Genomic DNA, 21,122 nt, shown 5'->3' with positions numbered 1-21,122 from the left:
ATAGCTGTAACCATGGTAACACCTGCAGTGTGGGAATCGAAGTTACAATACCGTTTTTGGGGCCTGTATTATGGTCTTAATCCTTCCTGGTTTTACATTTTTGACAGGCTTTAAGTTGTTGGGTGAGCTAACTTCCTCATGATCCACAACAATTTAAGCGTGTCTAGGGATCTTCACCTTGTATATTTTTTTGATGATATGACAATAATCTACAGTGGCTGCAGCTATTGACTATCTAGGACTCAAATGTGCAGTTTTGACAGAAATATAAAATTGCGAATATGTATTTTCAACATGGCATCTGGTCCTACACTAGGTAAAAGAAAGTCCTCAAGTGATGTCAGTCCAAGTGATGTCAGTCACTTGGTGAAGCAGTTGATGGGGTGAGTGCAAGACTATCAGAAAGCAAACCCTCTATCAGAATTGTATTAGTGTAGTTCAAGGTATCATGTTTTAAAGTGACAGCACATGGTCGCTAAAAAACCTGCTGTAGTTTCCTGTCAAACTGGACTGACATTTAAAATTTGAATTTTAAAATGGATTCTTCAACTTGTTTGAATGAAAACAATGACAAGGCTAAATTTCAACAAAATATATCCAAGTGAACAAAATATCAACAACAATAGCTTTGGCGATGCAATGCTACACACTTGGCTGAAATGTGGACATCAGGTAAACAAGTCTTTGTCAAGTAATGCAGTCTGTCACACACAAACTGTACTGGGTTAAATATTAAATTGTATTATTACTTGAGTTGTGCAAAGTTTTTAACCTGTTCAAAAAAAGATCTATAAATTGAATCCAACAATATCTACCAATTGATCATTTGCACTTAAATAATGCACATTTGAACATTCTAACATAACAAACGCTAAGGAGAACTACAATAAAATAATAAAACCTTTGCTATTTTTTTAAATATAAATTATCGCATGCATGTGAATACTGATACTTGTGTACTTCTAATCTGTCAAGAAGATGAGTAGAAAGACACGAAAGATAAAAACATAATTGATTAGGGTGGGAAACAAAAAAAGAAGGTGAAGTTGAGTTTAAGCTGCAGAGAAAAAAAAAATTAAAAGCATTGCACATTATTATATTGAATTTTTGTAACACCGTTTTACAATAGCAGCAAGATAAAAAGAAAGACTAAAAAACGTAAACTTAAATACTATCTAAAACTTCCATTCGGGATTTATACCTATACGTGAAAGGCAAATTGTTATTTCTGTTTGAAAAGAAACTATCCCAAAGGAAAGCTGCATGTTCTTTGTTATGTTCTTTAATAGACAGCAAGTCCTTCATTTTCTTATGCAGCACAGCAGTAAAAATAAAGAACAGAAGCAACAGCTGCAGCTTAAAGCCAATCACAGGGATGAAAATAAGACTTATATTGCGTAGCAGTTTCACCCATTCCAGGTTTTAATGCAAGCTTGCATTAGCCACAGTGTACAGGTAACAAGCTCAGGCGAGTCTTATTAAACTCATAGTAAAACCAAGATTTAATCAAACTGCTATGCAATGGGGGTCTTATTTCCATCCCTGCAATCACACATACCTTTTAGCTATAGGACCAGCATGGATACTGTACCTCTGGTCACCATATAACTGTCCATGTCGAATCTCTGTTGAGGCAACAGAAATTACAGCCTTGGCTAAAAAACAAGCATGAAATGTTCCAGGCTAATGACAGGTCTTTGCTAACTGCACGTCAAATTGGTTGACTCATTTGACTTTAATGAGAGAGTGAAAAAGGTTTCTTTGTAAAGGTGACTAAAGTGCGAAACAATGCCTGATTCTAAAAAGACAAGCATCCAAACAACTTCATAAGTTAACAGCTTATAATGCTGAAATCATCCATTTAAATTGTAAGTTCGACTTAAAATGGAATTGACCTTTCAGTGTTGCTTTCTTCAGTGCTTTCATGGCATAGAGTTGCCCGGCATCAGTTCCTTTAATTTTTCTCACCAAGAACACCTACAAAAGAGAAAAATAAACAGCATTTTTATGATTCTGTGGCAGCAGGATGCAATCTGTGGATGTATGCTGACTAGTTTATTTTTCAACTAACTCGAATTCTATACCCTGCCTGCTACCTACAGTGTGATGGTCCCTCTCATGCTTCAAGGGGAAATTGGGTTACAACTTGACAAACTCAGAATTACCAGTAGTTTAAACCTTCCTTGATTTTTACTACATATAAATAGCATTACACTGTATACTGTTGTGTTATTTGTGTACCATTTCAAATGACTGGGTAATAATCAGAACTGAACTGACAACGTACATGTATGTAAACATAACAATGTTAAATTAAAGTACACAGAGGTAAAACGATAATTACTTTAAATCGCACATGATATGACTCCTAGCAGCATGGTGTAGTTTGAAACAGTGTGAGCCGCCCGGTTATTTTGAGATCCCAAAATTAGATCCGGTAAAATAAATCAAACATTTTAAAAAGCATGAATACGAGACAGTTTGGAATTCAGGTGTATGTTTCTGAATCGTCTTGCTGTCTGTGCAGTGGAGTCAGTTTTGTTTAACCCACTGCATATGTACAAAGCAATGAGATCACACATATAATAATAAAAGTAAAACCAGTTTGGAAAAAAAAAAAATGTTTACTGTTTCATTTCACCCTGTACTTCTGTTTTTTTTTTTTTTTTTTTTTTTTAACTAGTGTTTCATTCTTAAATGTATATTGTGGTTGTAAAATAATGTACCAGCTTTAGGGTTATGTAACAATAAATAACAAGATACTGGCTTACCTTTCCATAAGAACCTTGGCCTAATACTTTGAGAAGCTCAAATTGCGAGGGGTCTGCTTTTTCAAAGCCTTCTTTGACATGGTGGCTAATATCTATTTCTTTCACAATATCTTCATCCTGTAACAAACACATAAACAAGCACTGTTAAATGATTTCTTAAATAAAGTGCTCAACCTTTATAATGCTATAGTGGGGAGCCATAGTTATAAGACCATGCTGTTTGTGTTCCACCTTATAACGAGTACAAAAGGGCTGCTGTAATGGTATTATGGAGCAAATGGGAGCCACTACCCTATAGTGCTATAACCGATTCTGCACTATAATGGGAGCACGGTATAACAGGTGAGCACTGTATTTTGTTTGGCATGTTGCCAGAAAAGTTTATAGTTATTGTTTTGTGTAAAACAAGAATCATGTTCTGATATTTTTGAGCCTTGACCCTTTGTTTCTTTGTCCTAATCCTTTAATGGCGCCCTCAGGTAAATGTGAGATGTGTTTTCAAAGTTGTGATTCTCACTGGCCTAAATCTCACCACCTTTCCTTCATTAGTCCTAAAGACAACTATACACACGGTAGCATTATTCCTCCTCAAGGAAGGGCTTGGGTCAATACTTTCAATTGAATCACGTTTAATTGGTTTATAAACTTGGTAATGTACTGTATTCAATCAGAGAAATATGTTGATGAGAAATCTATATATGTTATTATATGTTACATAATGGAAAACAAATTGGTGAATTTTTGTTTACACTAATCTTCTGTCATACTGCTCATATGGGTAGTTTTTCATGCCAGAGAAATGGAAATAAAATATGTATAAGGTCAGGTTTAAACTCTAGATAGAGGATTGATGCACAACAGTATGTCAACTTCAATTAATACTGGAGTGCTACTCTTAACGAAAACTAGAAGTAGCATTGTGTTGTTTTCTACATGTACAACTTCAAATGATCTATTTAAATGACATATGCTCAGGTGTAACTACGCTAGGTGGAACACAGGGGTTAGACCTACACACTGGGAGCCAGGGGAAACTGGTTGATGTCTCAGCTCTCCCAGTCATTCTTAAAGGTGAGTCGCTCTCTTGTGATTGTTTAATGTTTGATTGATACAGTGTCCCTGGTAAAACCCTAAATGGAGCTGACATTCTATACTCACAAAAAGTTGTGAACAGTAATACAACAAGAATGTGCACGGTCAACTTTTGCAAGACGAACACAGAGAAGTAATATTCATCATAACTATAACAGTAAAACAATTCACTTTTGTTAATTGAAGGGAGTTATGGATACCAAACGGGATGGGGCCCCTACCCCACCCCCCCACCCACCCCCCCAAGTCAGAGAACTGTACTTATTACAGGGCAAATTTGATACAACCTGAGTTGTGAAGAAATGCACTTGGTTAGTTCCAAATGCCCCATCGTCCAAGGTTATAGTCTGAATCCAGCATCATAGTAAGATGAAGATCACAAATGGAAGCTGGATGTCACATCTCAGCTGTTTAACAATCTGTTTATTAAACTAAGCAACACTGTAAGAGACAATTGACAGCTGAATCAAACATCTAAAGGTCTCAGTTTGCTGAGACGCTTCAAAGTCCTTTAAAAGATACATTTAATTGTCATGTTCACAGCAGTTCCACTGCAATTCAAAAAAACAGCAAGCTTGTCCTCTTCTTTTCTGAATCAAATGCTCCCAGTATGTTCTGCCTAACAGATCCAAGTACACTTCTTCATGTCGATGCAATAGAGTTTTGCCAGCGTCCTTTTAAAAAGTTTCTACAGTATAGCTCTATGAGGTGTAAGTTCTAATAATGTGTTTTTCTTTTCTGAATAGCAAGGCTCAGTATCTGGAATCTCATGTTGTGCACAAGGCACACCTTTAAATTCAAAACAGTCAGATAATGTAAAAATCTGCAAAAGTAGGTCTTATAGTTTGTACTTCGAATAGCAACTGATTTTCATCTCTGAAGATCCTCTTTGGCAACCTGTTTTCAATTAACTACAGACAAAAGCTAATAAAACATGACAGATGGTTTTAATTAGTTATGCTGGGAAACACTGGCTTTATTTAATTAACACCGTTGGATTTCATTACAGTATTACCTGAGGTAGAAAACCTATGTGACAGTTCTATGACCACAGATATGAAAATGCAGCTGAAGCATGCAAATGTATAATTGCCCAAAACAGAAATACAAGAATCAATCAAAAGTGATCAGTCAAAAATGCAGGTGCCAACCAACTAAAATAGCCAGAAACATTTTTTTTTTTATGCATTATACCAAACAAAATTAGGTTCTAATGCAAAATTGCTGAAGTAAATAAGCTTCCTTGTCTAGAAGACAAAAGTTTTAAACAAAAGGTATTCCAGTGTCTTAAAAAATTGCTTTTGTTGAAACGTAAGTCGACTAAACTAAGAAGCTGAGAAGATAAAAGGGCATATCATTTATATTTAACTGCTATAATTTACTCTCACATTTTTATTTTTGTGATGAGGTTTTAATCCTTGACTTCACAAATCTCCATCGAATGTACATCATTAACACTCAAACATACACTTAAAGATCATCAACTCTTCGGTGAAAATATGAATCGTAATGCTCGAGTTACCGAAATGCAAACCTAGGTTCTGCAATGTGTGTATCTAAGTGCTGACTTCAGTACCCCTGACATGAAGCATGTCTAATGTGATGATTCCTGGATGATATTACTGCCAATATGTGGATCAGGTGCAGCAAGTCAACCATAAGAAGTCAAGTTAGCGTGTGTGAAGAATCCTAAATACAGTACGATTGCCAGCACTGTGGGTCAAATTATCACAAAAAAACTTAACTGTATTACAGACAAATATTGGACTCTTCTTTTTTTTTTTTTTTGAGAATCTTTACGGACTATAGAAATCAGTATAATTAGCATATCTACAACAAGCTACATGTGTAAAGATACATGGCTCACATTAACAACATTAGCTGATTGTTGTAGCATGTGATGGACCAAATCAGTGTGGAAATTGAAAATGAAAAACGATTAATCTAAGGGTACATTTTGAACTCACAGGACATACAACTCCAATATCTTTACATCCTGCAGCTGAACTTATTTTTTTATGAAATGTATTTCTACAGCACCTTTTCTTTACACTTAGCATCAATGAAACTGGTTTATCTGTCTACATGCAATGTTATGCAAACACATTAACTATACTGCTAGTTGTACGTTATCAAACTATTCTAGAAATAGCACGTGCATATTTAATTGGTTAATTTTGCTATGAAGATGGCATTTCAAATATTTGAGTTCCCTACAACTATATTTTTTGTCAGCACAAGATAACTAATAAATGCAAGTACAGAAGTATTGCAAAAACATTGACTTTCTGTAAGTGAACAAAAGTATGTCATTGAAGGTTTGTCTGCATTTTACAAATGGAGACATATTACTTATTACAAAATCTCTGCAAAAAATGATATAACGGTAGTGCTTGAATGAATAATCATGTAATTACATTGTAATAACTGGGTAAATACCAATGATTTATGGTCTCTACTTTGTAATTACTTTGCCTTATGAACAACATTTTGTTGCCTAATATATTTATATGGTCACACCATGTAATTATCAACCAGTAGTTATTTAAGAACAGATAGTTATCCAGTTATTACTGTGTTATTACATGATCAAGTATGCCACGTAATCAAAAGAGCTACCCCTATAACCCTATTGTAAAATTAATATTGTAACTATAAAATCTAAAATACCTGCCTTCCTCATTTCTCCCACGTTATTGATGACATTGATTCAATATCTTATTAACTGGATGGCACACAAGGAGGTTAAATGACTTGCTTAGAGTCACTCAGTGAGTCAGTCAATGATAAAGATGGGATTTGAACTGGTGACCTTCTGATTACAAGCCCTGGACTTTAACCACTGGACCACACTGCCTACTTTCTGTGTTTGTTTTACTCTATAGGTATCCGTATTCACATTTTTTTTTGTAATTGCTCATTTTAAATCATTGTCATCCATTAATTATACTTACTATGTGCTCATACAGGACACGGATAAGCAAACATTTTTTATATAAGTTAACTGTTCTTAGTCAGACCTGCTCTTACATGTGATTATTTACTGTATTCTCTTTTTTGTTCTTATTTGAATGTGATCTTTTGCTACTGATTTGATTGTACTTTGCAACTGCTCTTATCTGTAATGTAATACTCTGAAATGTGATACTTTACAATGTAATATTTTGTAATGTGACACTTTGCACTATATTTTGTAACAATTGTAAGTTACCCTAGATAAAAGCGTCTGCTAGTAAATAAATAATAATGTAATGATTAATTATTCAGAATAACTCAAAACATATACTAGTATGTAGCTCAGAAGCTCTTGGAATTCTGTCTTACATATAAAAGTCTTTCCTATAGTATTTATCCACATCTATCTGAATTCTATCTGTGTTCCGACATGTGCGTTAGTATTATGTAACAATTCCTAAGAGCCTGTATCAGGATGTAAAGAGGCTGCAGTCACTCAGAGCCAGTGTTTGAGTGCACTATTGTCTGTACTTGTCAAAAGAATAGGGTGTACCCTTTATTAATATACTGTCAATACCAAGCTGAACACCTAATCAACAGAAAAGAAAATCATTTCAGAATATCAGTTGAATTTGTCCAGTGCCTAGATGTTATTGAATTGAAAACTGCACACATCACACTGCTGTGGTAGGAACATAGAAACCCCCAACTCATGCTGCTCACAGGTTAAATCCTTCTTGTAGTCATGGATCTTTATAAACTGCACTGGCTTAAAAAAAAAGTAAATGACTTGTTAACTGTAATCTATCTAATGTTTAAATCAGAGAATTCACATAAAACTCAATCAGTTGAAGTATTTTTATTTATTTATTTTCAATTAAATGCAATGCCCATGATGTTCTTAAGAGAACCAGTGAATCCACTGTCCATGTATTCTTTGATCTAGGTCACCAGCTTCTGTTTAAGATAAAGTATATACCTTCCAAGTATACACATGGATTAGAGAATCAATTTCAAATACCCACTGATTAATACCTGCTTATAGGGTTAATGATCGAATGCTCGCACTCACGATGAGTCATTTTAGTTTTAGTATTGTATTCTAAATATTAACAAATGTGTCTGTGTCACTCATTCAGACTAGTCTTCCCCACGTTAATAATAGTGTAGAGACAAAAGTAATCTCACGTTTAGATAGAGCTCACAGAGGGGTTAGACTTTTTGTTTGTTTTTGACGAGCTAGTGTTTGTATTCTTAAAAGGGTGAGAGGCTCATTGTTTCTGTTTTGTCAAATAAGTGCGCTGGTCCAATATTTGTCTGTAATACAATGCAGTTTGTCCCACAGTAATTTGACCCACAGTGCTGGCAACCATACTGTATTTAGGATTCTTCACACACAAACTAACTTGTGTCTCATAGGGTTGACTTCTCATTGTTGATTTGCTGTACCTGATCCTGGTGTTAAAGAGACTCCAACAGTGATATACAGCAGGGTCCTACCACATTGATCACGAGGGGCACTATATCACAGACATACAGAGAAAAAAACTAATGACAACGTAAAAATGACTAAAATATGATATACAACTGAAATATAAAAGCAATAAGGCCACACCAGGCATTACCATACAAAACCAAGTCTCTCATATTGTTTAATTATGTATCCAAGGAAATACCGGTATAATTCTTTCACTACACACAATACTCTTGAATTACTGTGACTATTTTTTGCTCAGCTGCAGGCTCATCATAATCCCAGATTTCTCTATAGGTATGTTTGTACTTAACTCATTTACCCTAAAGTGGATGCATTTGCCTTCAAAAAGCCATATCAATGTCAGGTTTTACATGGGAATTCAGCTAGGATCAAATAAACTATTCAATCAACTCCTATAAAGCACAAGATAGCGATGGCCATGGTTCCATGGTCTTTTCAATGCATTTTTTTTTTCTTGCTATTCACTAAGAACCAATGTTATAGTGAATTACAACAAGCCAATGATGACTTTGCCATTCTAGTTTTTTTTTTTTTTTTAATAATCAGTTTCCATGCATCCCTGGAACAACAGCATATATGGTTTGTCTGTCCTCACATTTAAAGTGATGCGGCAAGAAATAAAACCACTGTGGAGTATGACACAAGGTGTATTCACATTGCAGGTACCATGACATGATGTCTAGCATACCAATAACATGACATTAGGTGCTTAGGAAAGGTGGTGTCCTTTTTTTATTCTATTTTTGAAATGAGCTAACCGACATTCAACTGCTTCTCCTTATTCACCAACTTGCTGATCCCACACACATTACAATGAGCTGATTTTAATCGTACAGAAGGGATAACAGTAATTGACCCCATAGTTGGTGAAGTTTGACAAATAACTTGTACTGTAGGTATGTGCATAATTGATGTTTCAAGTGTTCTTGACATAACAGTTTTTGGATTTTTCTGAAAGCATCACTGATTGTAGTTGTAGGATCGGACAGGTTTGCTGCAGTTACAGAGCTTTGATCAAATGCGTTTCAAATGCGATGACAAGCCTAATGCTTAGCTGCTCCAGAAAAAATGATCTTTTTATATTTGGTTTTGAATAAAACTATGATTGTTGAAAGACACATTTTTAATAGGACAGTGTTCTTACCAAAAAAATAAATAAAAAAATCAGAATGGAATTAAGGAAAAGTTAAAAAAAAAAAAAAAAAAAAAAAAAAAAAATTGTTTTCTTCAGGTCTTCTCTACTCTTCCAAATGTCTGCTCTAGTGCACTGGGGTTTGAGATGTGTCCTCTAAATCACTGCAGGAAGATCAATTTAAAAAAAAAAAAAACTAAACAAGTGCTTTGGCGTTTCTTTTGCATTCCATATCATGGATCGTGATTGCTGTGTTTCCTGTTTGACAATGTGGTCTATTATCCTTACACTATCGGTGCACTTTTGAAAAGAGCTTTGAAACAGATCTTAAAGGTGTAAAAAGTTGTCAGGGTGTCTACAATGAAAAATCACAGGTATATTATTTAAACAGTTGTAGCAATACATGGGGATGTATAACACTCTATATTTATGGAACGCCTGCTTTTTTGTTTCTTAATTTCTTCATTGTATTCAAGGATGGAAGGCTGCCCTTGATACTGGACTGTGACCCTGCACAAGATAATTACATTTTCAACTGGTTCACTCAGTTGTTTCCGACAAAATTCAACAGAAACTTTCAACTTGTTATTTGGTTTCAGTCAAGAATAACATTTGAAGCCGGAATATGTAGTAACCATGGTATCGGCCTTCACCTACTGAATCACCACATTCTCTCATAAAGAGTGAGCAATGCAATCTGCCCACACTGGTTCAACAACAGTGTTAACTAAGCCCGCTGACCTGATTTATTGAATTTAATGAATTTCATATTCATTTAATGTTATGTCTGAAAATGAGATAACCTCCTTCCAATTAAAACATGTATCAAGCTAGAATTTACATTGCCATCCATATAATTATAAATTATGAACAGACACATTTTCTTCAGGATTTGGTTAGGATTGTTTAGATGCCAATTAAATTGGATTTGAATCTTATAACTGAGATACTCAGAAAAAAAAGTACTTTTTGGATGAAAGCAAAACTGCTCTGTACTGACAAGTGCATTCTTGTGTGTTCTATACCATTGTTGAAAATTAAGAATAAAAACTAAACACAGTGACATGAGGAGAACAATAATAGTGTAGCATTAAAATAACACTAATTGATCACAACTGAGCTTTTAAATTTTACTTGAGTACAGTCCATTTGTTTTACTTGGATTGAACAAAAAAAACGTGTGCTCTGATAAATAAATATCTTCATGTTTTTGGACAGATGGTTTACGTGTCACTGTACTGTATGAATTGCAAATCACATCAGTGCAGAATTTCTTCAGAGAGTTTAATTAGAGTGAAGGAAAGTGGAAACTGCAATAATTGACTTCAGTGTATATTTGCAGCATCCAAATATGAGTCATACCTGCTACAGGTAAAGTGTCACACAGGGATCAATTAAACAGTCAACTTCATTACTGCTTGAAGGGGACTCTTAATTGATGAGCAAAGAAACGTTTACAGTCTCTTATTAACATAAAAGTTTAAAAGGATGTGTGATGGTTTTAAATGCTAGCGGTAAAGCTTTTACTAGAATTGCCCATTACAATAGGTGAAACTTCTTGGCTTAGTGTTTATTAGTGTTAGTTCAGTCATCTTCTTTTCACTTTGAAACACAGATAAATCAACTTAGTTTACCTTTTCAGAATGTATGATATACAGAATGAAGACAGGTGGTTCTAGAAGGGTTAAACTGCACCTATTTTGCACACTGCCTTCTCATGGAATGCTGAAAACTGCTTCAACCAATCAGAGTGCAGCATATTAGGTCATAACTTGAAGTAAACAAAAAAAAAAAAAAAAAAAAAACACTGCTTTCTTAGGACCACATCTTTGATTTAAAATATGTATTCTACTGTGATACAGAAGACTTTTCTGACAAACTTCAGTAGACTGATGAACTACTGAACTGCTGGAAAATTACTTCACATTAAAATCGGCAGCTAGCAGAAAACAAACTCCGCTGCCAACTTTGTGAGAATGAATCAGCATTCCATATACTGTGGAATGCCGTCTAATACAAGCTGTTCCTATGAAGTGCCTCTATTCAAAGGGGTGTGCTGTATAACAAAACAGATAATGTACATAATGCATCACAATTGCTCTAGTAATAAAAAGATGAGAACAACAAGGTGCACAACATTAACATAGTATGTTAGTCCTACTGGCGTTTTCATGAGACCATACAGAGGGAGATTAACACCAGTCACCTAATACACAGTGCCGCAGATGTTAATCCTTTACACCTACACATTTGAATGTACCATGGATCAATGTTACCACTGAATGTTAATGAAAGGTCAGGTTGTAGATAGTTAGGGGCTCGACAAATACAATTTAGCAGAACTATACATTGGGGTTCATGCTTAGAGACCAAGTAATTTCATATACCATTCATTTCCTGTTTGCAGATGAAAAACAAGCTGCAGCAGAAAGTTAGCCACATGATCCTAGATCTTTTAAACTCAAAAAGCAACACACGCTTCACTCTCTTCATACTCCATTTCAATCCATTAATTTACAATGAGCATATGTCACTTACTTATCCTGTAACCTTATCCCCTCTAAGAAGAAAGCATCTGGAAAGTCAGTAACTTGCACAATAGAAATCAATGATAAAAGCCCAAAGTGTCATGGAAAAATGGAGCGACATTAATATGTACTGGTTTAGTATGTGATCACAGTTAGACAAAGAAGGTAAATCCCATATATTGCTGAGTACCTATTGTGATAGGCCAGTGTAAGGCACCACTGTCAATGGTGTCAAAGGTCCTATCTAGGTACTATCTTCATATTTAAATAATTAATACTATTTCCAATGGCTATGGTGTAGATCCACCTTCAAATGTAATGTTTTCCAGAGAACGTGTTGCATTGTGACATTTGCAATCTTTCACACACATGTAATAAGCTATTTTGTTAAAGAAATGGTTATAAAAAAACCCCAAAAACCAAAAAACAAAAACATTTTAGTGAAAGTAAAAGTTAACACTGTCAAACTGTGTTTACACAAAGGCTTTCCCTATCTTGCTCAATGTAGATGAATTTCCAATTCTGACAAGACAAGCTTAACACAGCAAACAATTGCATTCTTTAGACAAAAGCAATTTCATAAGTAAACTCACACTTCAATACCAGTTGCAGTGTCATGCTGTCCCTATAGGTAACTGTCTGTTAACAGCAAATAGTGATAATGTCATCCTTACAGGGGTTTAATGTGTGCACACATGAACGGGTGAGGGTGGGCCGAAAAAAGATTAAAACTAGACCAATGACGAGGGGTAGTTGCTTGAAAAGAAGTCCAGTACCTCTTTGAAGCAGCCATACAGGTGATATGTGAAATCTGTTTGCTGACAGTGTTTAAAATGTTTATACAGTACTGCGCTGATATTTTAAAAGTAAACAGATGGTGATGTATTTCATAAAAGGCATAATTTTAAAATTAGACAAGTATTTATTTTCAGGAGTGCTACCTGTTTCTCGTCTCTTTCTGCTATCAAACTAGGTCCAGTTGGCACATGACAAATTAATTCAGCGTTATACAATGTGTAACAGAATTTTTTATTTTATTACAAATAATTAAATCATTGTGACAAAGTGCCCGCCCCTGTGTACAATATCTGTTATGTTGCGTGTGGTTTGTTAAATGTTGGTGTATAGTCATTGGTACGCTGGATATAAACGGGTCTGTGTAACACAAGTGTTTAAAATGTATATTTGTATTTAGGCACGGGTTTGTACATCACTTCACGTACATTTAAAGTAGTTAATATGTGAGCACGAGGTTGCACATAATTAATTCACGTGCTGGGATTCAAGTGAATAATTAATTAGTAATTGAATCCCAGAACAACAGTATATATAGATGCACGTTTTACTCACTCGCGGTTGGGTGTTCGGTGAGTGGAGAACGGGAGAGAGAGTAGGAGTATTAGAAGTAAATATCAATTGCTATTGCGTGCTGCTGGGACCAGCATGATACTTGTTTATTTATCTGCTCACTGTGTTTGTCTGTATAGTCCGTTTTGTTTGTCTTTTTGTTTTGGCGTAGAGTGCTGTGTCCTGTTTTCTGTTTGTTTAAACCCTTTTATTTTATAATAAACCAGCGCAAGCAAGCGCCATCATCATTTCACATCATCTGTCTTTGTGTTCATTCCTTCCCACTTCGGCCATCTTTGTGACACTCATGTACCACCAAAATACCACATTAACTACTTTATGCAATATCAATTTATTTAGCTCTTGAAATGTGAACCCAGTACGGCATTTATTAATGTACAGTAAACACCTCCAGGTGCAAGAAGGTTAAACATGTGTAGTGGTAGGAAACCACGCCTGTTTGAAAATTCTAATTTTGAGGATATTTGCTTTTAATGACTGCTAAACAAATAGCATGATTTGAAATGGATGTCGCTTTCCAGGTTTAGAATACAGTCACTTATAGCCACATAATAATTCAGCACACAGAGATAACTGTAATTTTAAAATAACTGCCAATTACTATCATAACTGACATCTTCACTTAGTACCTAGCTAGTAATGTGGTCAGTCCGATAAGCTGTCTAACCTAAATGACACAAAAAGTCAGCAAATTGATAGCGCTCACAGTGTGAATAAAGTTCACCTGCTGTCTATATATAGTTTGAAATAACACACACTCAGTTAAGCCCTGCTGAGAAACAGTCCATATGTAGTGTGACAAACTACTGGTATTCTGGAAAAGACAAATAACACTATCTTGAACCAAGCAGTCACCTGCTCTTATCAGCCAGTAATTACAAGAACAGATTTTCTTTCTTCAATACAAAATGAATGACAGAGGGACCTGTACACTGTAACTGGCACCAACAAAGTTCCATTACTGTGCTCATTTTAACTTGTATTGCTGCATATATCATAAGCACCTTTAATGTATTAGCATCAACTTTTCTTTTTTTTTATGTATTAAGATAGTTTCCAAGTGGTTTCAGAATCATGTTATCCATTTGTGTGAAAAACTATTGCGGGAGAAGCTAACAGTAGAGGCAGATAGTGCATGCTTGAGATGTATTCTTTTTTTACGCTGTTTTCCTTTTTTAAAATAAATTGGATGAATGAAATAAATAAAAATACACACAACCTTAATCAGATATTTCTCTTTAGCTGGAATGAGTTTGTATAATTAATTTAAAAGGTTGAAAAAATATAAGCATGGTGGTTTCAAACCTCAGAAGACATGAATCAAACATGCCTAAGCGTATGGAACTCAAATAGCAATGTACCTAAATCAGCCTTATGATCAGGCAGCCAAGGCAAAAATACTTGGTTCAAATGAACAGTCACTTTTTCACAGTCACATACTCCTCCTGTAATTAATACTAAATTCCCTGAAGTCTCCAGTGACAATGAAGTGGATATTGTATGAATATTTAATCAAGAAGCACAGTGTGTATGTTAATATTTTATACACATATATTAAAAAAAAACCTAGCAGATTTGTTTAATTATCTTAACCTACCACACAATGTACTGTGTTGCCAGCTGTCAAAGCACATAAATATGTAACTACTTAACTTTTTGTGAATAAAACTAACAACATAAACAAAACTTTCCGTTTTAATATATGGGAAGCCCAAATAGCACCAACAAAATATGCACTGTGTTCTTCTGTGATAAGACAGGATGCTAAATTCAGAGATTGAAAAAGTGTATCAAAGTGCTTTGGGTAAAAAATAAATTACCTCTGGCAAACATCACTTCCAACAGCAATGTATCATTGGCTCAATCTCTGCTGATAGCATAGGCAAGGCAAAGGAAAAGAACTTCCAGGTAAGCAAGATACAATTAACAGAAAGTGACTAAACTATCTGGCTTTAAATTACTTCATCAAGGCAATCAGTAAAAATAGCAAGAAGCAACTATGCATCCAGGGAAAAAAAATTACAGACCTCTAATTTACTTAGACTGGAGCTCTTCGAGCAGGACTTCTTGCGCAGATAGACTGAGAAGAACCTCCTCACTGTAAATTTCCTCATGTTCATGTCCATTGTCTTTTTTCTTATGGTCACAAGCCTTTGTTCATTATAAAATGAAATAAAAAATCTGTTTTATTGCATCCCTGTCACCAACTGGTAATCCACAACACAGATAATTGAGAAATTAAATCGACTGAGCAAGTCATTAATACTGGCAAAATTAAACAAAGCTGCTGCTAACTGGAGATGCCATCAAAGCTAACAGAAGTGTTGCTGCTGTCCTCAGCACCTACCACTCTCTTTCTGTCTCTCTCTCTCTCTCTCTCTCTCTCTCTCTTTCTCTCTCTCTCTCTCTCTCTCTCTCTCTCTCTCTGTTTCTCTCTCTCCCTCTCTCTTTGTTTCTCTCTCTCTCTTTCTGTTTCTCTCTCTCTCTTTCTGTCTCTCTCTCTCTCTTTCTGTTTCTCTCTCTCTCTCTCTTTGTTTCTCTCTCTCTCTCTTTGTTTCTCTCTCTCTCTCTTTGTTTCTCTCTCTCTCTCTTTCTGTTTCTCTCTCTCTCTGTTTTTAGTTGATACAATGCAATGCTGTAATCTAAACTGCCTCCTCGCTCCCTCCCTTTGCCTGAGGTTCTGCTATAACCAATCAGACCTAAGCAGATGAAAGCTCCCACCTCTCAGCCAGCAGCACTTTTGACAAGCCTACATGTATTATAGATGTCTCTCTACTTCTTGCACCTTGCCAGGGTTTTGCATCAGGGGACCTGTAGGACACAAATGTGTCCCCATACGCACTGCTACTGTATCTCAGCAGCAGGGAGCTTTAATTAGGCTGACTTGTCAAGGCTGAGAGTAAAAAAAAGCTTCTTAAGACACAGGGGTTCTTGGGAGACATACAACTATGAGCATCTGCTGCTGCTGGGTTCAAATTGATTTATAAATATTTCAAAACTAATGAGACTAAGGGAAAGAGGAGGGGTAAAGAGAATCCCCAGCACAGGAGCTCATTCGACTCAGAATGCCGTTTACAATCAACGCATTCATTTGTTGAAGATTCGAGAAGTATTTTGTACAGGGAATGGAAACTCTAGAAACTGGACCCTTGTAGATGAACTGAAGTGAAAAATAAGGAAATCTGCTTTCCATCTTATCATTTTCTGCAGTTCAACCTAGTATATAAAATGCAGCACTACTGCTACAGCTTGCTTGAATTGCAGTTTAGCCCAAAACTTTTTTTATGGGTAATATAGATAAATACATACACCTGATACCTAATTAATTTGTTATCTCTTTCAACTACTCTTGCTGGGTGCAGTCAGAATGTGAGCAGTTTTCCAGCTGCAATTTGCCCATTAATTCCCACTTCAATGTCGACACTGACACATGGCTCTGTGATGCAGAGCTTATTCTGGGTTCATTCTATAAGAGAGACAAACGCTTTGCCCTCTTGTCAGTCCAAGGGCAGCTGGACCCTAAGATTTATAATTAGAACGCAGAGGTTTTCTGTAAACTCAGATCCCAGCATAACTGATTAAGGCAATGTATACAATTCGACCTTCTGAAGCAGATGACATTAACTGTTATTCTTTAACAACACATAGGAAAATAATTATTTACAATAGGAAACTGCAAGGCAAGGAAACAAATACCTTTGCTCTACAGGATTGCACTAAACACAAATAATACAACAAGATGAATGTTAACCCCAAGCATGTCATCAGGATATAGCTGAGCTTGTCCTTGTATTTTTACACCTACTACACAATAAGTACAGATATTTTTCAAAATAAGCATGGTCTAAATTCCAATGAGGGGCACTGACTGATTGATAATGAATACATTTCATATAGAATAAAAAGCTGGAACTCATACAGGGCAAGGTATATTAATTGGATACACACCCTCTGCCAGCATGGCCCAAACTCACCCTTTCATCTAAACCTTATCAGACTATTAATGTGCCATAGTCTGGTGAGTGGCCACAGAAGGAGTTCACCAGCCAACACTATACTGGAATTACTACAGTTTAAATAGGTCTAGTGACATTGTGACCACATAAGTTTTATTATAATTATTATTATTTATTTATTAGTATCAAAGTGTATACAAAATATCACAGACAAGAGCAGTTACAAGTAAGACCAAATTCAAAATGAGAGAAAATAAAAAATACAGTAAATACGTTTGAGAGCGATTACAACTAAGAGCAGTTAAACTTAAAAATCCCTTTGCAGACTAGGAGATTCTTTGGGCTAGTCAGAGTAATTCACTAAGGTTTGTTGCAGAATATCACTCGCTTAGTGATTGACATGATTGCTGTACTAGGTTAAAATAATAAACATATACCAGAACAGTAAGTGTACGTAAGTTCCCTTAGCATTTTCAAACACTTGTTTTGCAATAGGAGTATGCTGTGCATTACAGCTCAGTTCACTTTCAAACTGGCCCTGTGCTAGTATACAAAATAAAACAGTGGTTACAGTTTACGGAGTTAAAAAGTGGAAACACTTAAATAATTAATAATTAATTTAGATTGATCCAGCATCAATTAGTAGGTAAGGGTCTCCATTAACACATTTTCTTAGACTGTGGCAAACACTAACACAAGATTATAAGCAATCTATTACCAAAACAAATGCAACTTTTTAGGATCTCAACAGTTAATTAAATTAGCGGCCTAGTTATTTGATACAAAAATGTTTGTACAATCCCCCACAGTTTGGGGAAAATACTTTTTGTTGAAAATGATTGTAATGATGGCAATTATTATTATTATTTTTTTTTTTTTAAAAGGCCTCCAGAACGTTGTGTGAGGCCTCTAGAATTTTTTTCTGAATCTAGTCTTTAAGTAATGATCTAGTGAGTACAGGAATTAAGTTAGGAATTCAATGTCTTTCTTACAGGTCACAAGGTATAAAGTTCTGTATAATGACTGTTGAAGGGTCAAAGTGGTGTTGAAGTAGTAGCCATTAAAATGTGTGGGCTTCTTTAACAGTGGTTTGCATACAGTAGTCTCCGCTAAGAGAACACCCCTCGGGAAGCAAGCAAAGTGTTCTTAGAGCCGAAATGTTCTCTAAGACAGAGTTAGCCACTAGACACAATATGACTCAATAAATATGTATTACCAGTGTAGTGTTAGAAAGTGGTACATCGTCAGAATGTGGTATGCATACAAAAACTTGGCCTATGGAATGTCTGAAAGTGGTATGCTGTCAGATTTTGGTACATATGCAATCAATTGTGATCTGATGGGTGTTTGCTATTGTCAAAAGGAGGTACATTTACTGTTAATTATACTTTTTTTTTTGTAAACTTAAACTAGAAACAGACAACCAATTTCTCTTAAAGGAAAAAAAATATTCACAACGAACAAGACAAAATGAGAAATCACCGCAAAGTTTCACAAGTAAAATAAGTTTTAAGACCAAATGTATTGCACATGATAAATATTTGCATACTATTTTCTTAATGTTTGAAAAATATGATTGAAAACAATATAAAAGACTGGAAAATATAAAAGCAATTTAAAAAGAAGTAATAGACTGAAAACAACATAATGTACCATATTTAAATGGCCATTTTCCTGCTTTCTTAGAGGAAGTTGTTGAGGCCTGCAGCAAGCACAATGCACAGGTACCTCTAAATAACACTGCACCTGTACTTCTCATGACACACATGCATCAGCATATGAAATGAACTGAATAAATAAATTAAAAGCAATAGGTAAGTGTATGTTAATAAATTACAATAATAAAGTAACAGACACACTAATGTTAAAAACACTGTCAAACTAAATTAACACAGCACCCCTACACACGTTACAAAATGCAGTGGCAATATACAAGACATGCACGTTACTTAACAGAATGGTGAAGCAACTCACCAGAACGGGAAACACCAAATTGTTCGGCGACTTGTGTCTGATTCAGGTTTTTTTTCAAGAGCTTGAACAATTTCCAACATTCTGTAGCAAGGGAAACAGCATCGCGTTTTGCCGTTTGTTTACATGCATGCCATTTTATAGAGATGAGGTGCACTCGTGGAAATCAGAATACAAAACAAAGATTTAGCAAACCAATCAGTGTACTGAGGATGCTCTCACGATGACAAGTCACTTTTGTTAAGACTGAATAAACCATTTCAATTTAAGTTTCATGATGATGAGTTACCAGGCTACAAAACAGTACTGTATCCTTTGTGAACGAATCGCTATCGGTGCCAAGAAGGTGTTATTTTAACCCTGTAGGATCTGAGCTATTTTTGCCTTTTTTATTGCCTTTTTTTTACTGTACTTTGCACAGTCCACAATTTTGCATACATTTTTTTTCTCCATTATTACAGTATTTCCTGCTTTGGCAGTATTTGTTCAATTTGTCATGCACATTAAAATCCATTGAACAAACTCATCCGATCTCGCGAAACTTATGTTGCTAGGAGACAAATGGTTGTTTACATACAGTACAGTCTTTCCACGTGTGTAAGCAAAATGGCGAATCATGCTGAAGACTCAAAAACTGCAAAAAATACCAGTCCTTTAGATCGTACAGAGTAATAACCCAATACTGACTTGTACAACATGCACTGTCACATTAAACCATACACGTAAATCGATTATTGATGTACATTTAAATTCTGATCGGCACCATAATGCCAAACGCAAATCAGAGATATCAAAAGCTAAACTTCAGACAACTGTTGTATCTATGTTTAATCGCAGTACTGGGAGTCGTGCTGCTCGAAATGTGGCATATTTTGAACTTGTTGAGGCATTCCCAAGTGCAAATATACCGATGGAGAAACTGGATAACAGTGTTAAGGGGGTACGTTCAGAAACATATTCCAAACACAGGTGCTCTTCCTTCTACTAAGCTTCACCAAGATTACTTACCCAAAGTGTTTGAAGTACACAGAAAGGAGTTGAAAGAGTGTATGAAAAAAGATGATTCTGTATATATTGTGTTTGACATGTCAACAGATGACAAAGATAATTATGTACTGCATATCGTTGCTGTACCCTAAATGAGTGGCTCGGAAAAGCTACAATCATTTTGGACAGTCCTGTTCTTAATCTGGTAAATTATTCAACTGTGTCACAAGCTGTCAAGTGACTGACCAGTTTTGATACAGACTTTAATAAGGTGTCTGGGATAGTGACAGACAATGCAATATACTGTACTCAAGCATATAATCAGGTTCTACAGAGGCTACTTCCTAATTCGGTGCATGTAACGTGCAATGCACATATTGCAAGTCTGGCTAGCAATCAGTAGCACATTCATTTTTCTAAAGTCGATCAATTCACTGCTGCAATGAAAAAAATGTTTCAAAAATGCCCAGCTCACAAACTGCATTTCAAGGCTTTCTTTGCAGAAAAAAGAGCTTAGTCTTGACCAAGTACCTCAGTGTCCAGAACCAGTAGTGACACGATGGAATTCGTGGTTTGAAGCAGTTCTTTACCACCCTGAGCATGTAAGTGACTACCGCGAGTTTATTGAAAGTGAAATGGAGATTTCACCTGCTACTCACCTGATAATGGACAGACTGATCTCGCCTTTAAATAACATGAACTTGCCACTTGAGTTCACTGCTCGGCATGCCAAACCATTGATGAAAACCATCAGATCTTTCGAGATGTGTTCTGTTTCTATCCATCGGGTCATCTATCAGAAATACACTAATAGGACCTTGTTTTAAAGGTCTGAATCTCTTTCCAATGACGTTTCACAAGCAG

At 35.6% G+C, this 21,122-nt stretch overlaps 1 protein-coding gene across 1 annotated transcript in view; it reads right to left on the bottom strand.

Annotated features, from left to right (window-relative positions):
* The window catches only part of LOC121316869 (ribosomal protein S6 kinase alpha-2-like), a 45,164-nt gene extending 29,475 nt beyond the window's left edge, over positions 1–15,689 (bottom strand). Inside the window, exons 1-3 of the mRNA XM_041252147.1 lie at positions 15,372–15,689; positions 2,772–2,888; positions 1,896–1,977 (exon numbers count right to left, since the gene is read on the bottom strand). Of these exons, the coding sequence (XP_041108081.1) occupies positions 1,896–1,977; positions 2,772–2,888; positions 15,372–15,470 (298 nt within the window). The 5' untranslated portion in view covers positions 15,471–15,689. The remainder of the gene's footprint in view (positions 1–1,895; positions 1,978–2,771; positions 2,889–15,371) is intronic.
* Between the last annotated feature and the right edge of the window lie 5,433 nt (positions 15,690–21,122).

This window comes from Polyodon spathula, chromosome 6, assembly GCF_017654505.1.
Source record: "Polyodon spathula isolate WHYD16114869_AA chromosome 6, ASM1765450v1, whole genome shotgun sequence".
NCBI lineage: Eukaryota > Metazoa > Chordata > Actinopteri > Acipenseriformes > Polyodontidae > Polyodon > Polyodon spathula.
This window is presented reverse-complemented; position numbering and strand designations above follow the sequence as displayed.